Source organism: Propithecus coquereli, unplaced genomic scaffold (assembly GCF_000956105.1).
Source record: "Propithecus coquereli isolate 6110/MARCELLA unplaced genomic scaffold, Pcoq_1.0 Scaffold34, whole genome shotgun sequence".
Lineage (NCBI taxonomy): Eukaryota > Metazoa > Chordata > Mammalia > Primates > Indriidae > Propithecus > Propithecus coquereli.
Genome location: NW_012149063.1, coordinates 11,322,883 through 11,344,023, shown reverse-complemented (window position 1 = coordinate 11,344,023; position 21,141 = coordinate 11,322,883). Strand labels below are relative to the sequence as shown.

Genomic DNA, 21,141 nt, shown 5'->3' with positions numbered 1-21,141 from the left:
TGTACCTGTTATGAACCACAACATATTTACATTCCTTTCCCTGGGTGTTTTTCCTTTTCCCCTTTGCAGCAATCATGATTACCTCCATGTTGAAGGACATCAATGCTGAAGAAAAAGACACCATTACCTTTGAGGTAACAGTGAACTACGAAGGCATCTCTTACAAATGGTTAAAGAATGGTGTGGAAATCAAATCTACTGACCGGTGCCAGATGAGAACCAAAAAGCTCACGCACTCACTGAACATCAGGAATGTTCACTTTGGGGATGCTGCTGACTATACCTTTGTTGCTGGAAAAGCTACCTCGACAGCCACCCTTTATGTGGAAGGTACAGTTTCATAAATATCATATCCATGGAAAAAATGTCTAACATGCTATATAAAATGTTAGTGCATCAATTGATGAATGGATAAATAAAATGTGGCGTATCTATACAACAGGATATTATTCAGCAATAAAAAGGAAGTACTAATATGAGCTATAACACGGATGAACCTTGAAAACTTTTTGCTAAGTGAAAGAAGCCAATCACATAGACCACATACTGTATGATTCCATTATATGAATTGTCCAGAACACAAATTTATAGAGACATGGATTGGTGGTTGCCTAAGTCTAGAGGAGAGGCAATGGGAAAATTCTAGGAGGTGATGGATAAGGGATGCATGGCTTCTTTTTGGGAAAATAAGAATGTTCTAAAATTATGGTGATGGTTGCCTAACTCTGAAGACACTGAAAGCCATTGAATTAGATACTTTAAACGGGTGAATTGTGTAGTATGGGAATTAAATCTCAATAAAGCCATTTTAAATGTTAATTTTTCACATTCTGTTTTCCAGCCCGCCATATAGAATTTAGAAAACACATTAAGGACATCAAGGTTCTTGAGAAGAAACGAGCCATGTTTGAATGTGAAGTTTCTGAACCTGACATCACTGTACAGTGGATGAAAGATGGCCAAGAACTGCAGATCGCAGACAGGTCGGTTGCTATGTCTTGCTGCATTCCAATAATTTCCAGTTACCTCTGAATCAGCATACATTAAACTCCAATTTCCACTTCATCTGTAGAATGAAGATTCAGAAGGAAAAATACGTCCACCGCCTTCTGATCCCGTCGACCCGGATGTCCGATGCCGGGCAGTACGCGGTGGTGGCGGGAGGCAACATGTCGACAGCTAACCTCTTTGTAGAGGGCAGAGATGTTCGCATCCGAAGTATTAAAAAGGAAGTTCAGGTATTGTTTATACTGAATTTTTTAAAAATCATGAATAGTCCCGGATCTATAGTTCTATTATTTTAATTTTTCACTTTGAAATTTTCTAACCACAGTCTTTTAAAGAATTGAATTAGCTCATCCTTACTTGGCTTAAACTCTCTTATGCTGACATCAATTTAGTCACAGTTTCCACTCACTTAGGAATAAGTGTGTCCTCAGCAGCTGTCTAAACACTTTAATTAAAGCAGCTGTAGAAACCTCACTGTCTAATAAATGGCTCCTTGCCAAGCAGCACCGACCAGAAAAGAATTAAAATGTAAATTGTGATGTTCACATACCCATCAGAATTAAGGAAACTTAGAACAAGGTGGCATTTTCTCAGAAGGTTACCACCTATGGAGAAGCAGGTGTGGAGGGACTTAGTGGCTGGACCCCTTCCTGTGAAGTCTAACAGGAAGCCGAGTCAGGGCAATGCTGGATTCCTGGCAAGGATGTTGTGCAAACTCTTTTGTTCTCCACTACATTTGCAGAGCTTGTCTTCCCAAATGATACAATGGGAGGACCATGTTCAAAGAAACACCATTTGAGTTCAGCTTTACCTTGCTCATCCAAAGAGAGCCAGGCCTTTGAAGCCTTAGGTCATAGTAAAAAAGTCTTCAGTGAGGGCACAGATAACACATCCTTTATTTTCTAATTCTGAACCTCAGTTTTCTCACTTTCAAAATGAGGATAACAATTCCTACTTAGCCCACAAAGTTATTGTTCATATCATATGAAATCAAATTGAATAGTAGCTTAAAATAGTTTTGTAGATAAAATAAAAGCCCCAAGATGTAGTGTCATTATTTCTAACATAAATAATTAGTTATTGATTAAAAAGCAAGCATTTCAAGATGAAATAATTGTTTCTTTGGGGAAGCCTCCCCTCTTGGTGCAGGTACAAGCATGATTCTCGACAAAAGAGGTTTGGGTACCATTTGTCCAAGACTAGACAGGAAAATTTAGAATGTACAATAGTCAGTAGATGTATTATATCTTAATATTTCGGTTTTGCATGCTCTTCATATGGACAGTTTTAGGACTGGGTTAACCTAAAGGAAACTAGGGCTTCAATTTTCTTTTTACGCTGTTCCATCAATAGGTCATTGAGAAACAGCGTGCTGTCGTTGAGTTTGAGGTCAATGAAGACGATGTTGATGCCCACTGGTATAAAGATGGCATTGAAATCAATTTCCAAGTTCAAGAACGACACCAATATGTGGTGGAGAGAAGAATCCACCGGATGTTTATCTCTGAGACCAGACATAGCGACGCAGGCGAATACACTTTTGTGGCAGGAAGGAACAGGAGTTCTGTTACTCTCTATGTTAATGGTATGTAGGGAGAGATTTTCACATATTTTGTAGATCCACCTGAAATAATCCTCCCCTTTAAGTTACTAAACTCCGGTAGTTCCTGGGCAATTTCTAAAGAGCTTGTGATACTCACATGGTTGCAGCAACATTTATTTACACATTATACCTATGAAAAAGGAAGGACAGCTGTTAAAAGGACTATTGAGATGTCATTTCCAGAAAGCACCTAATGACCAGAACCTCATTTAGTTGATCAACACTACTGAACTTCTACAGTGTGTCAATTATAATATGCTCCAAATGAGTTTCTAGATACAGCATTCAACTGTGTTAGTTCTCTGTTCTCTGCCCCTGACTGCTTAAGTACCAGTAGCACTACCAGGTGACAGGGTCACTTCCAGTCTCTGGTACAGAGTGCCTGGTAGAACCTGCAGGTCCTCTTTGAGACCCTGGAGGGCCTAGAGAGTCACAGGCAATGTGGAACTAGGTCCTCTCTGCCCCAAGCTCTCAGACCGGGGACTCTTACTTTGGGAATTCCATATGCTACCAAGCACTCCTTGGAACAGTCCCCGGGGAGTGCCATTAAATCTTTGCTTTCCTCATTAGAATCCTCAGAGCTGAATTCGAGGTTGGCCTAGATCTGAGTCTATTCTAGATACATAGAAAAAAATGGAACCTCCCTCCCTATCCTCATCTTAGGCCATCTCTCTCTGAACAAAATATCTCTGAGGCCGATGCAGAAACCCTAGACATAATCTCAAGAGTCACAAAGATGAACCATATTGTCAACATTCCTGGGTCCCTAGAGGGGGACTGAATGGTCATAGCATTCAGTTATTATCATCTCTATGTTAGTAGTGGAGAAAGTGAGGCACAGAGAAGTAAAGGTCTTTTCTATGGTAGTGTCAGAAACCAGCCTCATAGCAGTCATTCCTCCCCATTTCTGGGTTCCACAAACTACCCAGATCCCCTCACTCATCACAACAGTGAGAATATGCTCTAGTTAGCATAACAGGAAAGCTGCATTTTGTTAAATCTACCTAATTGCATTTAACAAGATCTGAAATAATATTCATTCATTCAATACTCACTGATTGCGTTTCACTGGCACCAGTATATAACGAAATGACTGTGACATATACACAAATACTTGCAAAACAAACAAACCTGAATGGGATGAGCCTTCTCACCACATGATTTGCCCAAATGGCTTTTAAAAATAGGTAGCACATGGAAGTTATTCTAGAATTCTTTTCGGTATCCCTTCCTACGCCCCCACCTCAACCAGGAAGTGGGGTAATCGTGTTATAATGAGGAACCCCGCACTCTCAGCATGCCTCAAAATATCAAAAATATCTTTCTGAAGCTGTCCCCTCTTCTTGAGGACAAAATCCAAATGTTTTTTTCCTTCTTAGCACAAAGAATGTTTTAATATTCTGAGGCAAGTTAAGATAGCGCAATTCCAAAGTTTTGTTTCTGGACACATACCCACCTGACAACAAATTAATGTAGAGTTTTGCGTGCTCTCCCATGTTTTTACCCTTTTTCATGGGCTGTTTGTTGTCATTTGCTCTTAGCTCCTGAACCACCCCAAGTTCTGCAGGAGCTCCAGCCTGTCACTGTGCAGTCTGGCAAGCCTGCCCGCTTCTGTGCCGTGATATCTGGCAGACCACAGCCCAAAATCTCCTGGTACAAGGAAGAGCAGCTGCTTTCCACTGGCTTCAAGTGCAAATTTCTTCACGACGGGCAAGAGTACACGCTTTTGCTAATTGAAGCCTTCCCAGAGGATGCAGCTGTCTACACCTGTCAAGCCAAGAACGACTACGGAGTTGCCACGACATCAGCTTCACTTTCAGTGGAAGGTAGGAATGCCTTGCTGCTTCCCAGCTTCAAATAAAACCCAGGAAGCCAGCTTTTGTGCTCTACCAGTGCATTTCAAAATACAATTTGAAGCTCATAAAAGTAGATTGTTACCCAACTTGGAAAGCACTGTGCTGTGAAATAAATTAAGATAAATCTACATGCTCCCTTCAGCGAGGTCTCTATGGTGACTTAATCATGACAAATCTTGTGCTCTCTTTAGTTCCAGAAGTTGTGTCTCCTGATCAGGAAATGCCAGTTTATCCTCCTGCCATCATCACCCCACTTCAAGACACTGTCACTTCCGAAGGACAGCCAGCCCGTTTTCAATGCAGAGTTTCTGGAACAGGTAGGTTTATGAGCAAAAGATATCATTGCTAATATTTACAAAGCATGATGTGGGGAAAACGTTCTCTTACCTTTTCCTCCATCACAGACACCTCAAGCATGATTTGAAGCTTAATGGGAATCTAGCAGGAGACTTACTTGAATTATTTAATTAAGATTTGGGTCAGTATTTTCTACTACTGTTTTGTACAAATGGTTAAGGTAGTAAATTTTATGTTACGTACTTTTTATCACAATAAAAAAACTAGATTGGAGCTTTCTACTAATCTCAAAAGAACATGTTCCCTTTATGATTGTAGCTGCACTTTTATATTTTGATTGAAAAAATACAATGACAAAAACTGCAATTATTATTAGATTAATTATAATAGCATCTACATATGTTTCCAAAAAGAGTCCATTTATACGTAAGACATTATTCAGTCTGCAGGCAATGCTTGTGTGAAAGATATTTTTCTTTGAAAGGCAGTAACTTGCAGTGGTCAAAAGTAGAGGCTTTATTGTCAAAGAGGCTGGATTTCAATCTTGGCTCCAGTGTGTAACCTTAGGCAAATACATGATTTCTCTGGTTCTCTTTCTCTCATGAACACGATGAGTATACCATTGCATTCAATCTTAGAATGTAAGATTTATGGGGCCAGGGATTCTGTTTTAGTACTGAGAACCTGGTGCCTAAAAAACAGTAGCTACTAGAAGGTAAGCTCTATGAAAGCAAGGGTGGAGCTTTGCCCTAGAATAGGTACATAGTAGATACTCAACAAGTAATTGTTGATTGTACTAATGAATGATTGTTAAATGACAAATACCAATCACTTAAGATTATTATCAGGATTAAGTTAGATAACCCAAGTCAGCACACAGCGCAGTGCCCATCATATAGTAATCACTTAATAGGAGTTCACTGCTACTATTTTTCATTACAGCATGCTTCCCAAATACCACCAGCCTTTCCCCTCATCCCAGGAATCTGACCTTGGTAGAACGAGACAATATATGTAAAGCCATTTCCAAGCCAATTATGATTGAAGATGGACCTCAGATAGAGACGAGATAAATCAAATGAATAAATATTTCATTCATCCCAACTAAAACTCATTCCTTTATTTTCTTGGCTTTTGTATACCACCAACCAAAGGGAAATTCTCGAATCTTACAACATTCTTAATAAGTTTTATTGTTTTGTTTATTATGCTTCTTCCGTTAGTTTATAACCCAATCTCTGCTTTGCCAAGAGCTATTTTTCTTAACAGGTTAGTATTTCAATTGGTCTTCTGACCTAATGATTTTCTCCTCTAGGATAGAGATGGTGATCTAGAAATCAAATGAACCTCTCTGATTTCATGAGCATAATTAAAGGATATAATATATGTAAAGCACCTGTAGGAGTGGCTACCAAGTGTCTGGTGGTCAACATATTCATTTTATTATAGCCATAGAGAGGAATTATATAAACATAAAAGTACAAACATGGACAAATACCATAGACTTTGTGTACTTGAAGCATAATGTTTGAGAAATACTAAATATCAATAAGCGAGGACTGATTTAATAATATTCTACTAACACAATAATAAAAAATGTCTTTTAAAATCAAATTGACTAAAGCTACACTAAATAATTTATCCATCCATAGAATTTTTAGAGGAAATTTTCATATAAACGTACATATATATGCATCATCCAAAGTTGTAATAGTTGCCTTACCTATATTTGTACAGTGCTTTTTAGTCAATAACACATTATAGTATTGCCTTTAGGTGTAGCAAAATACATTTGAAATGCTCTATAAGATTACAATTGAAGTAGAAAGAAAAAGAAAAATTCTCTATCTTTTCTGCATGACTGATGTCTTTAATGTTTGAATGGGCTTTATAAATTCATAAGATCATTAACTCCCTGTGTGTGGTGACATTTATGCACATATAGAGGTTTTAGCACCGTCTTTTAAACTTGTTTTATATATGAAAGAAATTAAATTCATTAAATAAAATGCCCTTTCAAAAGCTTAGTTTCATGCCCCTGGGACTGAAAGTATTTATGCAACTTCCTCTGACCAGGTATTAATGGCTTTAAATTAGTAAGCACACCCCTGCCTTCCACAAATTGGAAAGAAATTATAAGTCTTCAAAAGCCCCGTTCCCGTGTTTTTGGGGACTCAGTACTTACTGAAGCATGAAACACAGGCCTGAGCAATCAGGCAGTGCTTTTCTAACAGGGAAAATGTTATCCACTGAAGGTCTCTAGTGCCACCTACTGGTAGAAGAGAAATTTGGAAAAGTAGAATTTTAAAATTTGTGATAAAGCTAGCTTTTTGCTAGTGTTTATTCGATAGACAATGAATCATTATCACTTGGACGGTTACAGAGTGACAGCTAGCTAAACAAAATTATGAATAATTAGTCTAGCAATGATGTATGTCCATTATTCATTTAAGTATCTATTTAATTTTTATTCTACCAACATTTTTGTGTGCCTGCTATTGAGACATAACACTAGGTGCTGGGGTTGCACAGACCTTGCTCTTGCCTTCAAAGAGCACAACTAGATCCCAAGGTTGTAAGTGCCATAACAGGCCCACATACTCATTGTTCTCTGTCTGGGAGCGAGTTGGAGAAAGTTGTATGAACCGAGGATTGAAAAATAAGTAGGATCGTTGAGCACAGTGGCATTCTAGGCAGAGAGAAAAACATGCCCAGAGTCACAAAAACTTGCAGGAATACTTCGTGCACTGGAAACAATGAGAGGTTTAAGTATGGCTGGAAAGTGATGTCACCAGTGGGCGAGAAGGCTAGAGAACATGGCAAGGCCAGGTGCTAAGGTGTCTGGTATTCTGTGCTGAGGATCTTGGAGTTTATCTTATTTCCGTTGAAGAGCCACTGAAGGATTTTAAGCCCCTGGGTAACATGAAGCGATACTGTGATGTGGAAAGGAGGAATGGACACATGTGGGAGGCGAGACCGCAGTAGGGAACTGGAGGAGAGAGGCTGTCAGAACAGCCTGGGAGAGTGTTGATGAGGCCCTCCCCCAAGGGGAGCCAGGAGAGAAGAAGGGGGTGGATTGGAGAAGCAATCAGGAAGTACGTTGAACAGGATTTGGGGACCAAATGCAACGGAGTGGTGCGAATGAGGAGCGGGGGAGTGGGGCGACCTCACAGAAGCCATGAGAGGCTAATGACCAACGCAAATAATGGCAGGCTAGCCAGAAGCACCAAGGCATTACCGAGAGAGGGTTCACCTTTTAGCTCATTCGGTGTTGGCAGTTCGTGTCCAGCAGCAGTTCATGTGTGTCCCAGTGCCGCATTCGGTTCACTGAAGGAAGACGTCGTCAGTAAGAATCAGCAGACAACCTTGTAAGGAGACACACCAAACTCATCACTGATGATCAAACACACGCAGATACACTCACACAAGCTAAATCGTTGTAGGATGACTGTTAAATTCCATAGGATGGTGTTGCCTGTGACACCACGATGGCCCTGTCTTTTGGAATGTTGTTGAGGACACTGTTCATCCCTTTTGTGATGTTAAACATTCTTGGCTAAATGACTGACTTGTGCCAGTGGTTTAGAAAGCCCTTTTATGTGTGTTATGTCATTTAATTCTCACAGTAACTTTATGCAATGATGTCCCATAAATTATTATGCATCCTATTTTACAAAGAAAAGGCTGATCCAGAGAGATTAAATGACATGTCCAAGGTCACAGAGCTGACAAATTGTAGTGTCAGGATTTTATTTTCTACCTTACCTTGCTGTGTAAGGAACTGAAAAGATTTGTTACTTTGAAAGGACAACCTGTACTTTATAAACAGCTACCATCTTGGGAAGGAAAAGGAAGGTGACCTTCATAGGCCAATGTTGGCACTAAAACTCAAACAAGTACTAAATTATTGGACATTAGAAGATCTTCATGCATGGTATTGAGATAAGGAAGTGGTATAGTGACTGCTCCAAACTCTAGATGGCTTTGATTTTGGCTATTCAAACAATTACTAAATTCAAATTGCACATCACCCTGAACTATGACAACATAAAGACATGTTATTCTATCCTTGATGTTGGGTTTTTATTTTCTATTATTTTAAGATTGCTCAAATCCTTGTATGGAATATATAGGCATATGATAATTTATTGTAACTGCTACTCTGAAAAAAAACAAATATATCTAAGATGTCCAAATACCAAGAATCTCTCTCGATTTAAAAGATTATTTTCTTTACAATTATTTGTGCCATATATACTGCTGTGCTGAAACCTTTTGTTCATTGGTAATAAAAAAATAGAGATTTTTTTTCCTTCAGCCTTCAGAGGTGTCTATTTTAGACTTTGTAGAATGCTGGTCTTCTCAGCTCTTTTTTCGATTGATCTTTCTGCAAACCAAGAATGGAGATTTTCCTCACTTCCTATCCCAGAAGGCAACTACGATGTCAGATCAGACCCCTCATGATTACTGTTTCTCAGGACTATCTTGTTCTCAAAGTCACTCAATATGTCCAAATCTTGTCCCTGCTTCCACCACCTGACATGCAAATGCCTAAAAATAATATAACTAAAATTCTATAATGTCAAACATTACAACCAATTCAATAATAGAACAAACTATGTTTTTCTAGAATCATGTTTCCTTCTTGAAGATGAAAGGAAATCATATTATAGCAGATGTGGGATGCTCAAAATAAAAGTATTAATATAAGGTTATTTAAGACAAATAGTATAATTAACATTGTGTTTGCAGGTAAATTTTGAAAATCTGCCAGTTTTTGTGATTTCAGTGTCTTTTTTCTTTTCTTTGTGGTACAGATCTAAAAGTGGCTTGGTACAGCAAAGACAAGAAAATCAAGCCATCTCGGTTCTTTAGAATGACTCAATTTGAAGACACTTACCAACTGGAAATTGCTGAGGCTTATCCAGAAGATGAAGAAACGTACACTTTTGTTGCTAGTAATGCTGTAGGCCAAGTGTCAAGCACAGCCAACTTGCGGCTAGAAGGTAGAGTAAAACAATTTTAAGAACTACATCTAATCTCACAATGTCAGTAACAATTACTAAAGATTTCATGTAAATCATCGTTCCTACCATTCTCTTTTAATTCAACTAATTATTTCCATATTACCATGTTACATGTTCTTGCTTCTCATTTACCCCTTTCCATGATGAATCACAGACCATCACTTTTCACTTGGTCCTGCTTTTTCTACATAACCTTTTGTGTTGTGTTGCTACCACCACCAGCGTTCATGCTTCCTGACGAGCATGAATCAGAACGGGGAAAATGCGCTGAAGAAGAAATGGGTATATTTGTTTTCTCATTTGGCTAGGACGGAAATCAGATTTTTAAAAAAATCTGAGGATGTTATTATCCTCCCATTGTGTTGACACAATTATAATTTCACAGAAGCTACAGTAGACAATTTCAGATCTCTATACCAATAGACATATTCACCACCATTCCTAGAATGCCTGAGTGTGAGGGGTATAGTTGGTTTAACAATTCTGTTAGTTGGGGCTCTTAATTGTAATCAGAAACACTTCCTTAGTAGCAGGGGCACTTTAATTCAAAACAAGGATAATCATATTTTTATGCAGTCAAACTATTTTTCCTGAGCAAATATAGTCTATGCAGTATTACATACATGAATATTAATACATAGGGCTTAGGGAAACTTCTGGTTTTTCTTAATTTTTTATACACTAACTATAACTAGATGTTTTCATAATAATGAATTTCAAGTGGTTTACAAAATAGAAAAGCTGATTTATAACCAGACAAAGAAAAAAAAGAATACTTAAACCCTGTTACCTATTCCACTGTTGCCTTCATGAACAATATGGTGAAGTTCCTTAGCCCATTCGTGTCTGAGAAATCAAAGGAAACTTGTGTGACTTCGAATTAATAGTGACATATAATGACAAGGCATTAGGATCAGACTGAATTCTAGTCCATCACTGAAATTTGTGACAGATCTGTAGACAACTCCAGATGAATTCTGGTTTCAATGCAGGGTAAGACATTAAAAATTGGCATGCTTCTTTTCAGGATTTAGCAAATTTGAAGAAGTTTCATCCAACTCCCAATGGCATATCTCTTCATCAGTTTCATTTAAGAAGGAGTCCCTTGGCCAAAAGCCCATCTTCATCCAGCCTCTATCAAGCCTCAGGGTGCTCAGCGGGGAGACAGTCAGATTTCATGCCAGGGTTTCTGGCATTCCCAAGCCAGAAGTCCAGTGGTTCCATAACCAGCAGCTAATTCTACCAACAAAAGATATAGTTTTCCATTTTGAGGAGTCCACAGGCATGGCTTTAATGCTTATAGTTGATGCTTACTCAGAGCATGCTGGGCAGTACTCTTGCAAAGCAGCCAATAGCGCTGGGGAAGCCACTTGTGCAGCTACACTCACAGTGACTCCAAAAGGTAAAGCCCATCTTGCTTCAAAGACTTTGATTTGCTGCATACCTCCTCATCCCACTGTTACTAATGAGTCTTTGCTGTTTGTTTCATTGCATACTGTGGTCAGTCCTTAATTTACTAATAAAGTTACACCCAATAACTCCCCCCAAGTCCCCAGTTATGGGTTAACCTATATACTTTAAATCTCACCAATGTATGTGTTCTATGCATTAGAGAACCAGTAATTATTTTATTAGGCACCAATTTTGCTTGGCTTTTTTACTTTTCTAAACAACATTACATTACTGCATCATTAAATGATCTATTAACTGTATATTTTTTATAAACTATATGATGGAGGGAAAGCAAATGGTATCCAAAATATAATCAGCTAAGTGGCGGGGAGACTATATCACCATGGCTAGCTGCAGTGACAGCAGAAGGAAGGAACCAGATACTGTATGGCATCTGCATGAGCCTTCATCAACCACTCATCACTGGATCACTGGGAATGAATTTTCTGTTGTGTGATCCTGACATCCTAGAGCATACTGCATCTGGCATGCTGCTTCCAAGCAACAATGATGTCTTTCATCTTCATCTTCCATACCATTTTATGTTACTAACCTGGGCAAGTGACAAAGCTTAGATCTTAATATTCTCTTCTTTTTCTTGTCACTTGATTATACAGTGGAAGCCCTAGATAGGCAAAGTTCTGGGAAAGATGTAAGAGAATCCACCAAGTCCCAGGGAGTGGCAGATTCCTCTTTCACAAAGCAGGAGAGCAAAATATACCAAAAGGAAATTAAGTCATTTCAAAGATCATCACACAAATATGAAGTGCAGGTTTTTGAAAGTGTATCTCAAAGTTCCACCCACACAGCTGCATCCGTTCAAGATATAGAGTTGCACCATACTGCATCCCTTTCACAAATCGCAGAAAGCACTGAGTTATTTGAGAAATGTGCCAAAGAGTCAATGGGTGAGGTGCCACAGATTCTCCTGTATCTTCAGGACCTCACTGTGAAGTGTGGCAACACTGCTCAGTTCCTCTGTGTTTTGGAAGATGAATCTTTCTTTGATGTAACCTGGACTCATGAAGGTGTAAAGATAGAGGAATCTGAGAGAGTGAAGCAATCACAAGATGGAAATATTCAGTTTCTTACCATATGTAATGTTTAGCTGTTAGACCAAGGACTATACAGCTGCACTGCACACAATGACTTTGGAGAGAAGACAACATCAGCAGTACTAAGCATAGAAGGTGGTTATTTGATTTTTAGCTATGATTTGCTTCATTTCATCCTCATTGCTTTATGCTGCTTTTCTACCATGCAGATTGAATCAGTGAACGTATTAATTAGAATATCTCTAAATTAGCATTCTATTTATAAATGACTTATGAAAGTCAGCCAAGTCATTGGCCAAGCTGATCCTGAAAATTTAACTTTCCAGTCTAGAATCAGAAAGTTTGACTTTCAAATGTAAGTTCGGGAAGTGAAGGTTTATCTCATATGTGCTGCTTTTTCTAATATTTACCAATGCACCACCGAGGAAGTGTACCAAAGAAAATTAAAATGTTGTAGTACTTACTGGTATTTATTATTGTGCCTGACACTATGCTAAATTTAAATTTGGTTGTTTTAATACTAAGAGGCTCAATAATTATTATATCCCTGTATTTTCAGATCTGAAGGTTGTCATTGTTTATAAAGAGGCCATGAAAATAGAAAATTGGACACTGAAAATAATAAGGCTCTGTCTGGACCAAAATTAGTAGTCTTTAGATATTTCTCAATAAATGATGGTGCTGTTGAAACAATGGTCTTTCTTCCTGCCCAGTAGAAGGAATCTGGCTCATTAATTCATATAATGTATTTCCAATACTCACTCACCAGATAGAGGCCTTTTTCTTTCTTAATCTGAGATGTTGTTCTATAGCTATTTCTAAGTTTATTACCACAGCCGACAAAGAGAATATCTCAATTACCAAGGTCTAGTTATGTTAATTAGATGGAAAATTCCACCATCTAGAGAGTTGACCCTCAGTTTCACTAAAGATGCTGGCTAGCACAGTAATTACACAGAGTGACTGTTTATCTGAAGGTGTTGTCTACAAGTCATGCAGGTGACAGCTGTGACAGTTTCTGCAGCAGTGTTATTGGGAGTTGGCTCCATTGTGGAGGTGGGATAATGTTGATCTTTCAACTCGCTTCCTAAAGAACTCAGTGCCATAGTACAGTGTTTGAATGTCACATTCCCAGAGTGGATTTGAGCTGAGCATTTTTGCCCCTGGATCTCCAATTCGCTCAGTTCTAATTGATTATATTACTAAGGTGTTCTTAAAGCAAGAGTATTTTTTTTTTTTTTTGGAATGTCCAGACTGCCTTACTTATGCTTAAAAAAATTAAAAGATAGAACAGTTTCAGGTGTTTCAAGAGTGAAGGATCAGGCACAGTTGTCCAGTTATTTGACATAAGACCAGTCTTTATATGTTGCTCTTTTATTTTGACCTAATAAGTTCATATCAGAGTTATGCACCATGATCAAGTAGAAATATCAACCCCCTGGAAGTCTGTTTGAATGGAGTTCTTATGCAATAATCAACACAGACGTATCTTTTTTTTTGTTTGTTTGTTTGTTTGTTTTGTTTTGTTTTGTTTTATTTCAGCAAATTATGGGTGTACATATGTTTAGGTTACGTGTGTTGCCCTTGGTTCCCCCCCCCACCGAAGTCCGTGTTTCAAATATGTCCATCCTTTGGGTAGTGCGCATTGCACTCCTTGTGTATACAAATACCCGTCCCCTCCTCCCTCCTCCCCCCTCCTCCCGCCGCCCTTCCCATGGTACAGATGATTAGGTTAGGTGTGTTGCCCTTGGTTCCCCCCCCACCGATAAACACAGACGTATCTTGTATTAGTTTTGGAACTAACATGCTGCCTTTCCTTCTCATCCTAATGACATTACATCTTCTCTACATTCAGCGTATGTTGTATTCTTACAAACACAGCTAATTTATGCCTTTTCCTAACTTTATTCTTACCTAGCAAAAGAATCACAAACCAGAGCAGTTACAAAAATTACTCTTGGTTCAGACACTAAAAGTATTAAAACACTCAAAGAGTCGCAAATTAAAACAACACATAAAGTAAAAGGAGAATCGTCAAAGAAAACATCAAGTTTGTCATTAACTTCACACCAAAGACCATAAGGAACTGAGAACGAGGGAGTCAAGTCTCCAGACACGATGCCACACGCACCGAAGAATGAGAGTGATACGAGGGTACCAGCCCCCAAGAAGCTGCCCCAGACAGGATTGTGTCCAAAAAACTGTGCCTGTTCCTTATAATAAAATCTCTTCCTTGTAATAAAAGCAATTTTGAGATGAGGAGTCTTTGTTTTACTCCTTAATATGTAATTAGACATTGTGTAGTTTAAAATGTGAAAGATGGTTCAACCAAAAGAGTGTTTGCTAGCAAAAGCGTTTAATTCTGCAGGAAAAAACCGAGAATAGCCCTCAACTAAAGTGGCAACTTTGAAAATGCATGTTCTTTCTAAATGCGATTTCATCTCTTAGCAAGTGTTCAGTCAACAGGACATTTTTTAAAAAAAGAATATTCCTTTAGTCTGTCAATGACTTTTCAGAATGCATGTGAAGGCATGGGTAATTATGGAACTAAAAGTGAAAATTTCAAAGAGAACCTAAAATAAAAATGTTTTAAATCTTTCTGTCGACACTGTCATGTACCTTTATCAGCACATTGATTTTTTTTGGCATGAACTTTTTGATAAATTTGGGGAATGTAGTTTTTGGTTATTATTAATATAACGAAGAGAAAATTTTAATCATATAAATCATGAATGATACAGAAACTATATGCAATTAATCACTAAAATCTCTTTATATATTTTTCCATTTTAGCCCCTGAATCAATTTTGCATGAGAGGATTGAAGAGCAGATTGAGATGGAAATGAAAGGTATTGTTATGATGGATTTGAGATTTAAGTAGAAATTCCGAAGGATTAATAGAATCCTTGAGTTGCCTTCTTTCTCTTAGTATTATTGAGAAAAGTGACATAGATGTAAAAATATATCTCTTAGAGTATATATTACTATGTCACATGCCTGGTTTAGTATGTTGATGGTTACATGCATTTCACGGTAATTTGTTGTACAGTAATTTAAAATCTGTATTTAAAATTTATCAGCCATATTCAACTTTATGTTTGCAGTCATTTTCAAAAGCGTGTATTATGAAAAGTCGTCATCTTAATGCATGAATTCTTAAAGTAGAAGTTTGTTTTCAAAATCACAGTGAATTAGATTGAACAATAGACAATAACCTAGTTGTCATTCTCATAATGCAATGTCATGAATGAATTATGATTGAAATGCTCCTTTATTTAGGATGTGTGAAAACGTTACATTCCCATTCTGGTTTACACTTCATGCACATATATCATTTTAACATTGATATGTCTCTTACACTCTTACACTGGCTTGCAGATAGCTGCCTTATGTGATCCTTATTGCCTGCTTTTCTTTGCATAACATTGTGACCTAATGGCTGTATTAGTTCGAATAAACGCCTTCTCATTTTATTTTAGCTAATTATTTATGGTTATAGTTCTTGTATATATTCTTTAAATAGCTAATTCTCAAAAATATAATAATTTACTCTACAATCAAAAGGATCAGAAAGGGCGTTTATTCCACTCTCTGCAAGTCAGGTAAGATTTTCCTCTTAGCCATCAAAAGAACAAAGTTTTCCTGCTCTCAAAACAAATATGCCCAGGAACATCTTATTTTGAAATGCATTTTTGCTTGTTCAAGAAGAAATTTCAACAGTTTGAAGAAAAGACCAGACAACGAACGATTTTCGTGTCAGAATCTTTTAAACAGAGCATGGTGTTGCGTTTATTCGAACAAATATGGTGAGTGAATTTTTTTATGGATTTGTGAGACTCTGTAGCATGCATTTTATTTCATTTCCTATTTTGCAATTTCATTTATTCAATTTTTCAAATACTATGGCAAATAGTAAAATGCTTTCTAATCTATTTTTTTTTCCAGAATTATTCCCCGAAGGGGAACCTGAACATTCGGAAAGGGATACGCGCGACGCCTTTTCAGATTCTGAAGACATAGACCACAGCTCCATGGCTGCTAAAAGATATGCAAGTAGAATATCATCTACAAGCTCCTGGCCTGAATATTTCAAGCCTTCTTTTACCAAAAAACTCATGTTTAGATATGTTTTAGAGGGTGAACCTGTTGTTTTTACGTGTAGATTAATTGCCTGTCCAACTCCAGAAATGACTTGGTTTCATAACAATCGACCTATCCCAACAGGTCTTCGTCGGGTTATAAAAACTGAGAGTGATTTACATCATCACTCTTCTGTCTTAGAGATTAAAAGGGTCCAAAACAGAGATTCTGGAAGTTATAGATTATTAGCAATTAATAGTGAAGGGTCTGCTGAATCAATGGCATCATTGCTTGTTATCCAAAAAGGGCAAGACGAGAAATATTTAGAATTTCTGAAAAGGGCAGAACAGACAGATGAAAATATGGAAGCTTTAGGTGAAAGGGGAGAAGATAGGATAAAGGTTGATCTGAGGTTTACTGGCTCTCCCTTTAACAAAAAACAAGATGTGGAACAAAAGGGAATGATGCGAACTATACACTTTAAGACAGTAAGTCCTGGTAAGAAAACAGATTTTATGTATGATGAAGAATATTTAGAAAGTAAATCTGACATAAGAGGATGGCTTAATGTAGGTGAAAGTTTCCTGGATCAGGAGACCAAAATGAAGTTGCAACGTTTAAGGGAGGCTAGAAAAATGCTAATGGAGAAAAAGAAATCATCTCTTTTAGATATGTCACCTGAAATAAGCTCAAGAACTTTGAGAAGCGAAGCTAGCAATAAAGATATCCTATTCTCTAGAGAGGAAATGAAAATCAGGTCTGTGTCTGATCTAGGTGAAAGTGGAGGTAAGGCAGATAATTCAACTAAGGGTATCATCCAAAATCCACATGCCCTTTATAATCAAATGGCACAAAATATAGAAATGGGAGAACTTCCCACAAGCTTTCAAACTACTATTGATGAAGAGATTCTCCAGACTGAAATAAGAATGAGCCAAGAGGCATTTGTAAAAGAAAATCTACCAATAGACCGTTTATATGGTGGGATTCTAGTAAATGAAGATACGCAGGCAAGAGGACAGGTTGAAGACATTGTGACCGACACTGCAATTGGAGAGTCATCTAAATATTTCACTAATGTATGTCAGAATGAGGAAGTATATGAGACTCCTGAAAAGATATCTCAAATTAGTACACCATATGCCAGTGAATCTTATGGTACACTTGTAAATATCGAAGAAAGTGAAGAAATAGCTAGTGAAAGAATAAGAAAGGATGACTTGAGAGAATTACAATACTCTGCCTCTACAAAAGTTGATGAATTCAGAACTGAGCAGAAGGAAAAACCCATGAGATTTTTTGAAAGTTCTTCCCCAAGACATCCAGAACGTTGCCCACCTTTATTTCTTCAAGAAATTGAATCTCAAGAAGTTTATGAAGGTGACAGTTGTGATTTTGTGTGTCATTTTCAAGGATATCCTCAACCTATAGTGACATGGTATAACAATGACATACCAATCGCACGTAGTCAAGGCTTTATCACTCATACTTCAGAAAACTATTCAACATTAACTTTTTCTTCAGTTCATCCTCAAAATGAAGGTTCTATTACCTGTGTGCTGTTTAACCAATATGGAACAGTAAAAACAACATGTATACTTAAAGTGAAGGCAAAACAAAGATACGATGTGGAAGCTCATCATAAAGTCCCAGTGTTCCATGACTACTCTGATGATGAGGAAGAGCTAGCACTGGTGTTTGACCAAGCAAAAGGCATCCATCCATCTTTGAGTCAAGAGGGCCAAACAAATCTTCATATGTTAAAAACTAACCCACCGGTTCCTCCCTCTGTAGACACAGAATTGCTTTCCTTTCCTGTAGAAATTCAGATAACAGCAGCTACTCCTACCCCAGAACAGGATACAAAGTCAAGAGAAATGTTTCAACCTGAGGAACTAGAACCTGAGGCAACACCTCAAGATCAAGCTACTCAGTCACCAAGACACAAATTTGTATTTTTGTCCGATATTACTAATGAGCCACCCAAAATGTTACAAGAAATGCCAAAGAATGCCTGTTGTAGAGAAGGGGATTCTATAGTTCTTGAATGTCTAATATCTGGTGAGCCTCCTCCAGTTGTAACATGGTTTCAAGATGGAGTCCTTTTAAAGCAGAACCAGAAGTTTCAGTTTGAAGAAATTAATCGTAGCCATAGATTATATATTAATGATGTTAATTCTCAAGATTCTGGAACATACAAATGTGTTGCTGAAAACAGTTCAGGAACAGTTGAGAGTGTTTCAGATCTAATGGTGGAACCTGTCACTTATGGGGAAAATAGTCAATTCGAAAATATTGGTGGAATTTATGCAAAATATTCCAAAGATCAACAAGTATCATTTCAGGGAGAATCTGTAAGGGCACATTTTTATGATTGTCCAGCTGGTCCTTTTGCTCCCCAGTCACATGTAAAAGAATATTATGTAAGGGAATATTTTCAAAGCCTTGAGATCGCTGAGCAGATAGACCAGAAAAACCAGGTGCGTTGCATACCTTCTAGAGAAAAACTACCCAGATTTATGTGGTGTGCTTCTAGAGCCGTGAAAATCAACAAGCCTATCATGGCTGAACTTATACAGTGTCAGGATGAAGGGGAAAAGAGACATGTAAGTGAAAAATCAAAGCTACACCAAGCGGAGGGTACTGTTTATCCGTTTGCTGAGGATTTTATTGAAGTTAATATTAGGGAAGAGGGAAGAAACAATTTTGGAAAACGTGGTGGATCAGAACAGGAAAATGTTCAAGAATGTGCCCAAAGTGACTATTTACCAAAAATCCACTTTGAGAGAATTTCTGATGGTTACAAAACAAAAGATGCATCTATCATTATATCTGAAGAAGCCCTGGGTGAAGAAAGATACTACCCAGGGAAAAAGGTAAAGCACAAAATCATCGCATTTGAAAAACTGCAGCAGGTAGACAAAGGAGTTCTAGACAAAAGACCTACCAGGAAATCATTTGTTCATCCTCCTCAAAGGAAGCCTGGTGTAGACTTTTCATTAAAGCAAAGAGAATTAGGATGGAGCAATCTAAATGCAAATACACATCAAGCAGAGAAAATGTCTCCAAACGCTGAACCAGATTCATCCAACATTGTAAGGAATTTAAAGCTGCTTTCTTCTCAAACACATAAGGAATTTGAAGTACAAGAGAGAGAACAGCAGAAAGAAATAGGTCTTACAGAACAATCTGCAGTTTCTGAAAGGGCTGAACATCAAGCACCTATTATGTTCGACTTAAAGCAGTTTCACTCTCAAATAGAAAGTACGGATATGAAATTCCAAGGATTAGACAATAATCAAACAGAAGAAGCTTATTTTAAAACCCAACACCCTGCTTCTGAAACAACTGATACTGAGTACATTCTATTTGATCTAAAACAAATGTATTCTCATATAGGAGATCCAGCTATGGTGCTCCAAGGGCCGGAAACAAGAGAACAGCAGGAAACACATTACAAAGAAGAAATTCCTAGCCCTGAAATGTTACAATCTGATACACAGAGTGTCTCTAAAAACGTGCAAAATAACGTATTTACCAATCAAGAAATTTCTTCCAGTCAGGAGTTTTCAAATAGAACTGTGGCGGAGAAAAGTAGCATGGATGAAAATACCTGTTATTTAGAAAAAGAAGTCCAACATGTACAGGAACAAAATTTAGAAATTTTAAAAACTGATCTTTCTCATAAGTCCTTTTCTGAAGAAATCCATAGTGAATCATGTGCCGTGCTTCAAACATCATCTGCAGATATGGGAGAAACTGATATTCCTGAGAAAAATAGTTCTCTAGAAAATGGAGACAGAAGTTTCATCTCAGATTTGAAAAAAGCAGCAAGTGAGGAAAAGCTTTTAAAGGTTTGTGAAGTGGAAGAAAAATACACTTTAGAGGACGGTGGGACAGAGAAACATAGAGATGGTACTCCGGAAGACCACGCAGGCGATATTGGGGAAGCACACACACTCCCCAGACAGCTCTCTCTGAGTCGGCGCCTTCCATTCTTGATAACTGAAGAACAGAATCCAAGTGAACAAATGAGTAAAAAACCTGACATGTCTGTAGAAGAAGAATGTTATGAGGAAGTTCAAATTCAAAATGAAAATTCTTTCTTCACTGCAGAAGGAGAAACAGTAGAAACTTGTTTTTCTGAAAGTCTTCCTAAACTGGATGAGGCACATACAACTGAAGTAACAGAATCTGAGGCTTCCCTAACACAATATTTACTAGCTGCTGGAAAGCGTGAGGTTCCTGAAACTAAAGACACCAAACACAAGGCAAAACTTGTCCAGAGTGAATCAGTCACTTCCATGGAGGTTGAAGAAGTAACTTTCAGCACTGTGTATGAATATTACAACCAAAAACAGGAACCACTAGGTCGTCCATTCTCTCCTGAATCTGATATTTCAATTGATGTGGGAAGTACAACCAGTGAAGAAATCTCTGAGTTAGATCAGTTTTATACCCCGCCATCATCTGTTGAACATTTTGAATCTCCAAAGTCTCCTGAATTATATTTTAATCCTTCAGCTGCAAGTAAACAATCCTCAACAAATCCAGGAGATGAGACTGTTGAAAGATACTCCACACCTTTAGAGGAAGTTGCTGAAAGATACTCAACGCCTTCTGAAGGTGAGATAGCAGAAAGATACTCCACACCCCCAGGGGAGACACTAGAGAGATATTCCACACCCCCAGGGGAGACTCTAGAGAGATATTCCACACCCCCAGGGGAGACTCTAGAGAGATATTCCACACCCCCAGGGGA

At 37.9% G+C, this 21,141-nt stretch overlaps 1 protein-coding gene across 1 annotated transcript in view; it reads left to right on the top strand.

Annotated features, from left to right (window-relative positions):
• TTN (titin) overlaps positions 1–21,141 on the top strand; it is a 274,373-nt gene that overhangs the window by 37,269 nt on the left and 215,963 nt on the right. The window contains exons 38-45 of the mRNA XM_012650762.1: positions 70–330; positions 842–983; positions 1,073–1,238; positions 2,362–2,593; positions 4,153–4,437; positions 4,659–4,784; positions 9,582–9,770; positions 15,092–15,148. Of these exons, the coding sequence (XP_012506216.1) occupies positions 70–330; positions 842–983; positions 1,073–1,238; positions 2,362–2,593; positions 4,153–4,437; positions 4,659–4,784; positions 9,582–9,770; positions 15,092–15,148 (1,458 nt within the window). The remainder of the gene's footprint in view (positions 1–69; positions 331–841; positions 984–1,072; positions 1,239–2,361; positions 2,594–4,152; positions 4,438–4,658; positions 4,785–9,581; positions 9,771–15,091; positions 15,149–21,141) is intronic.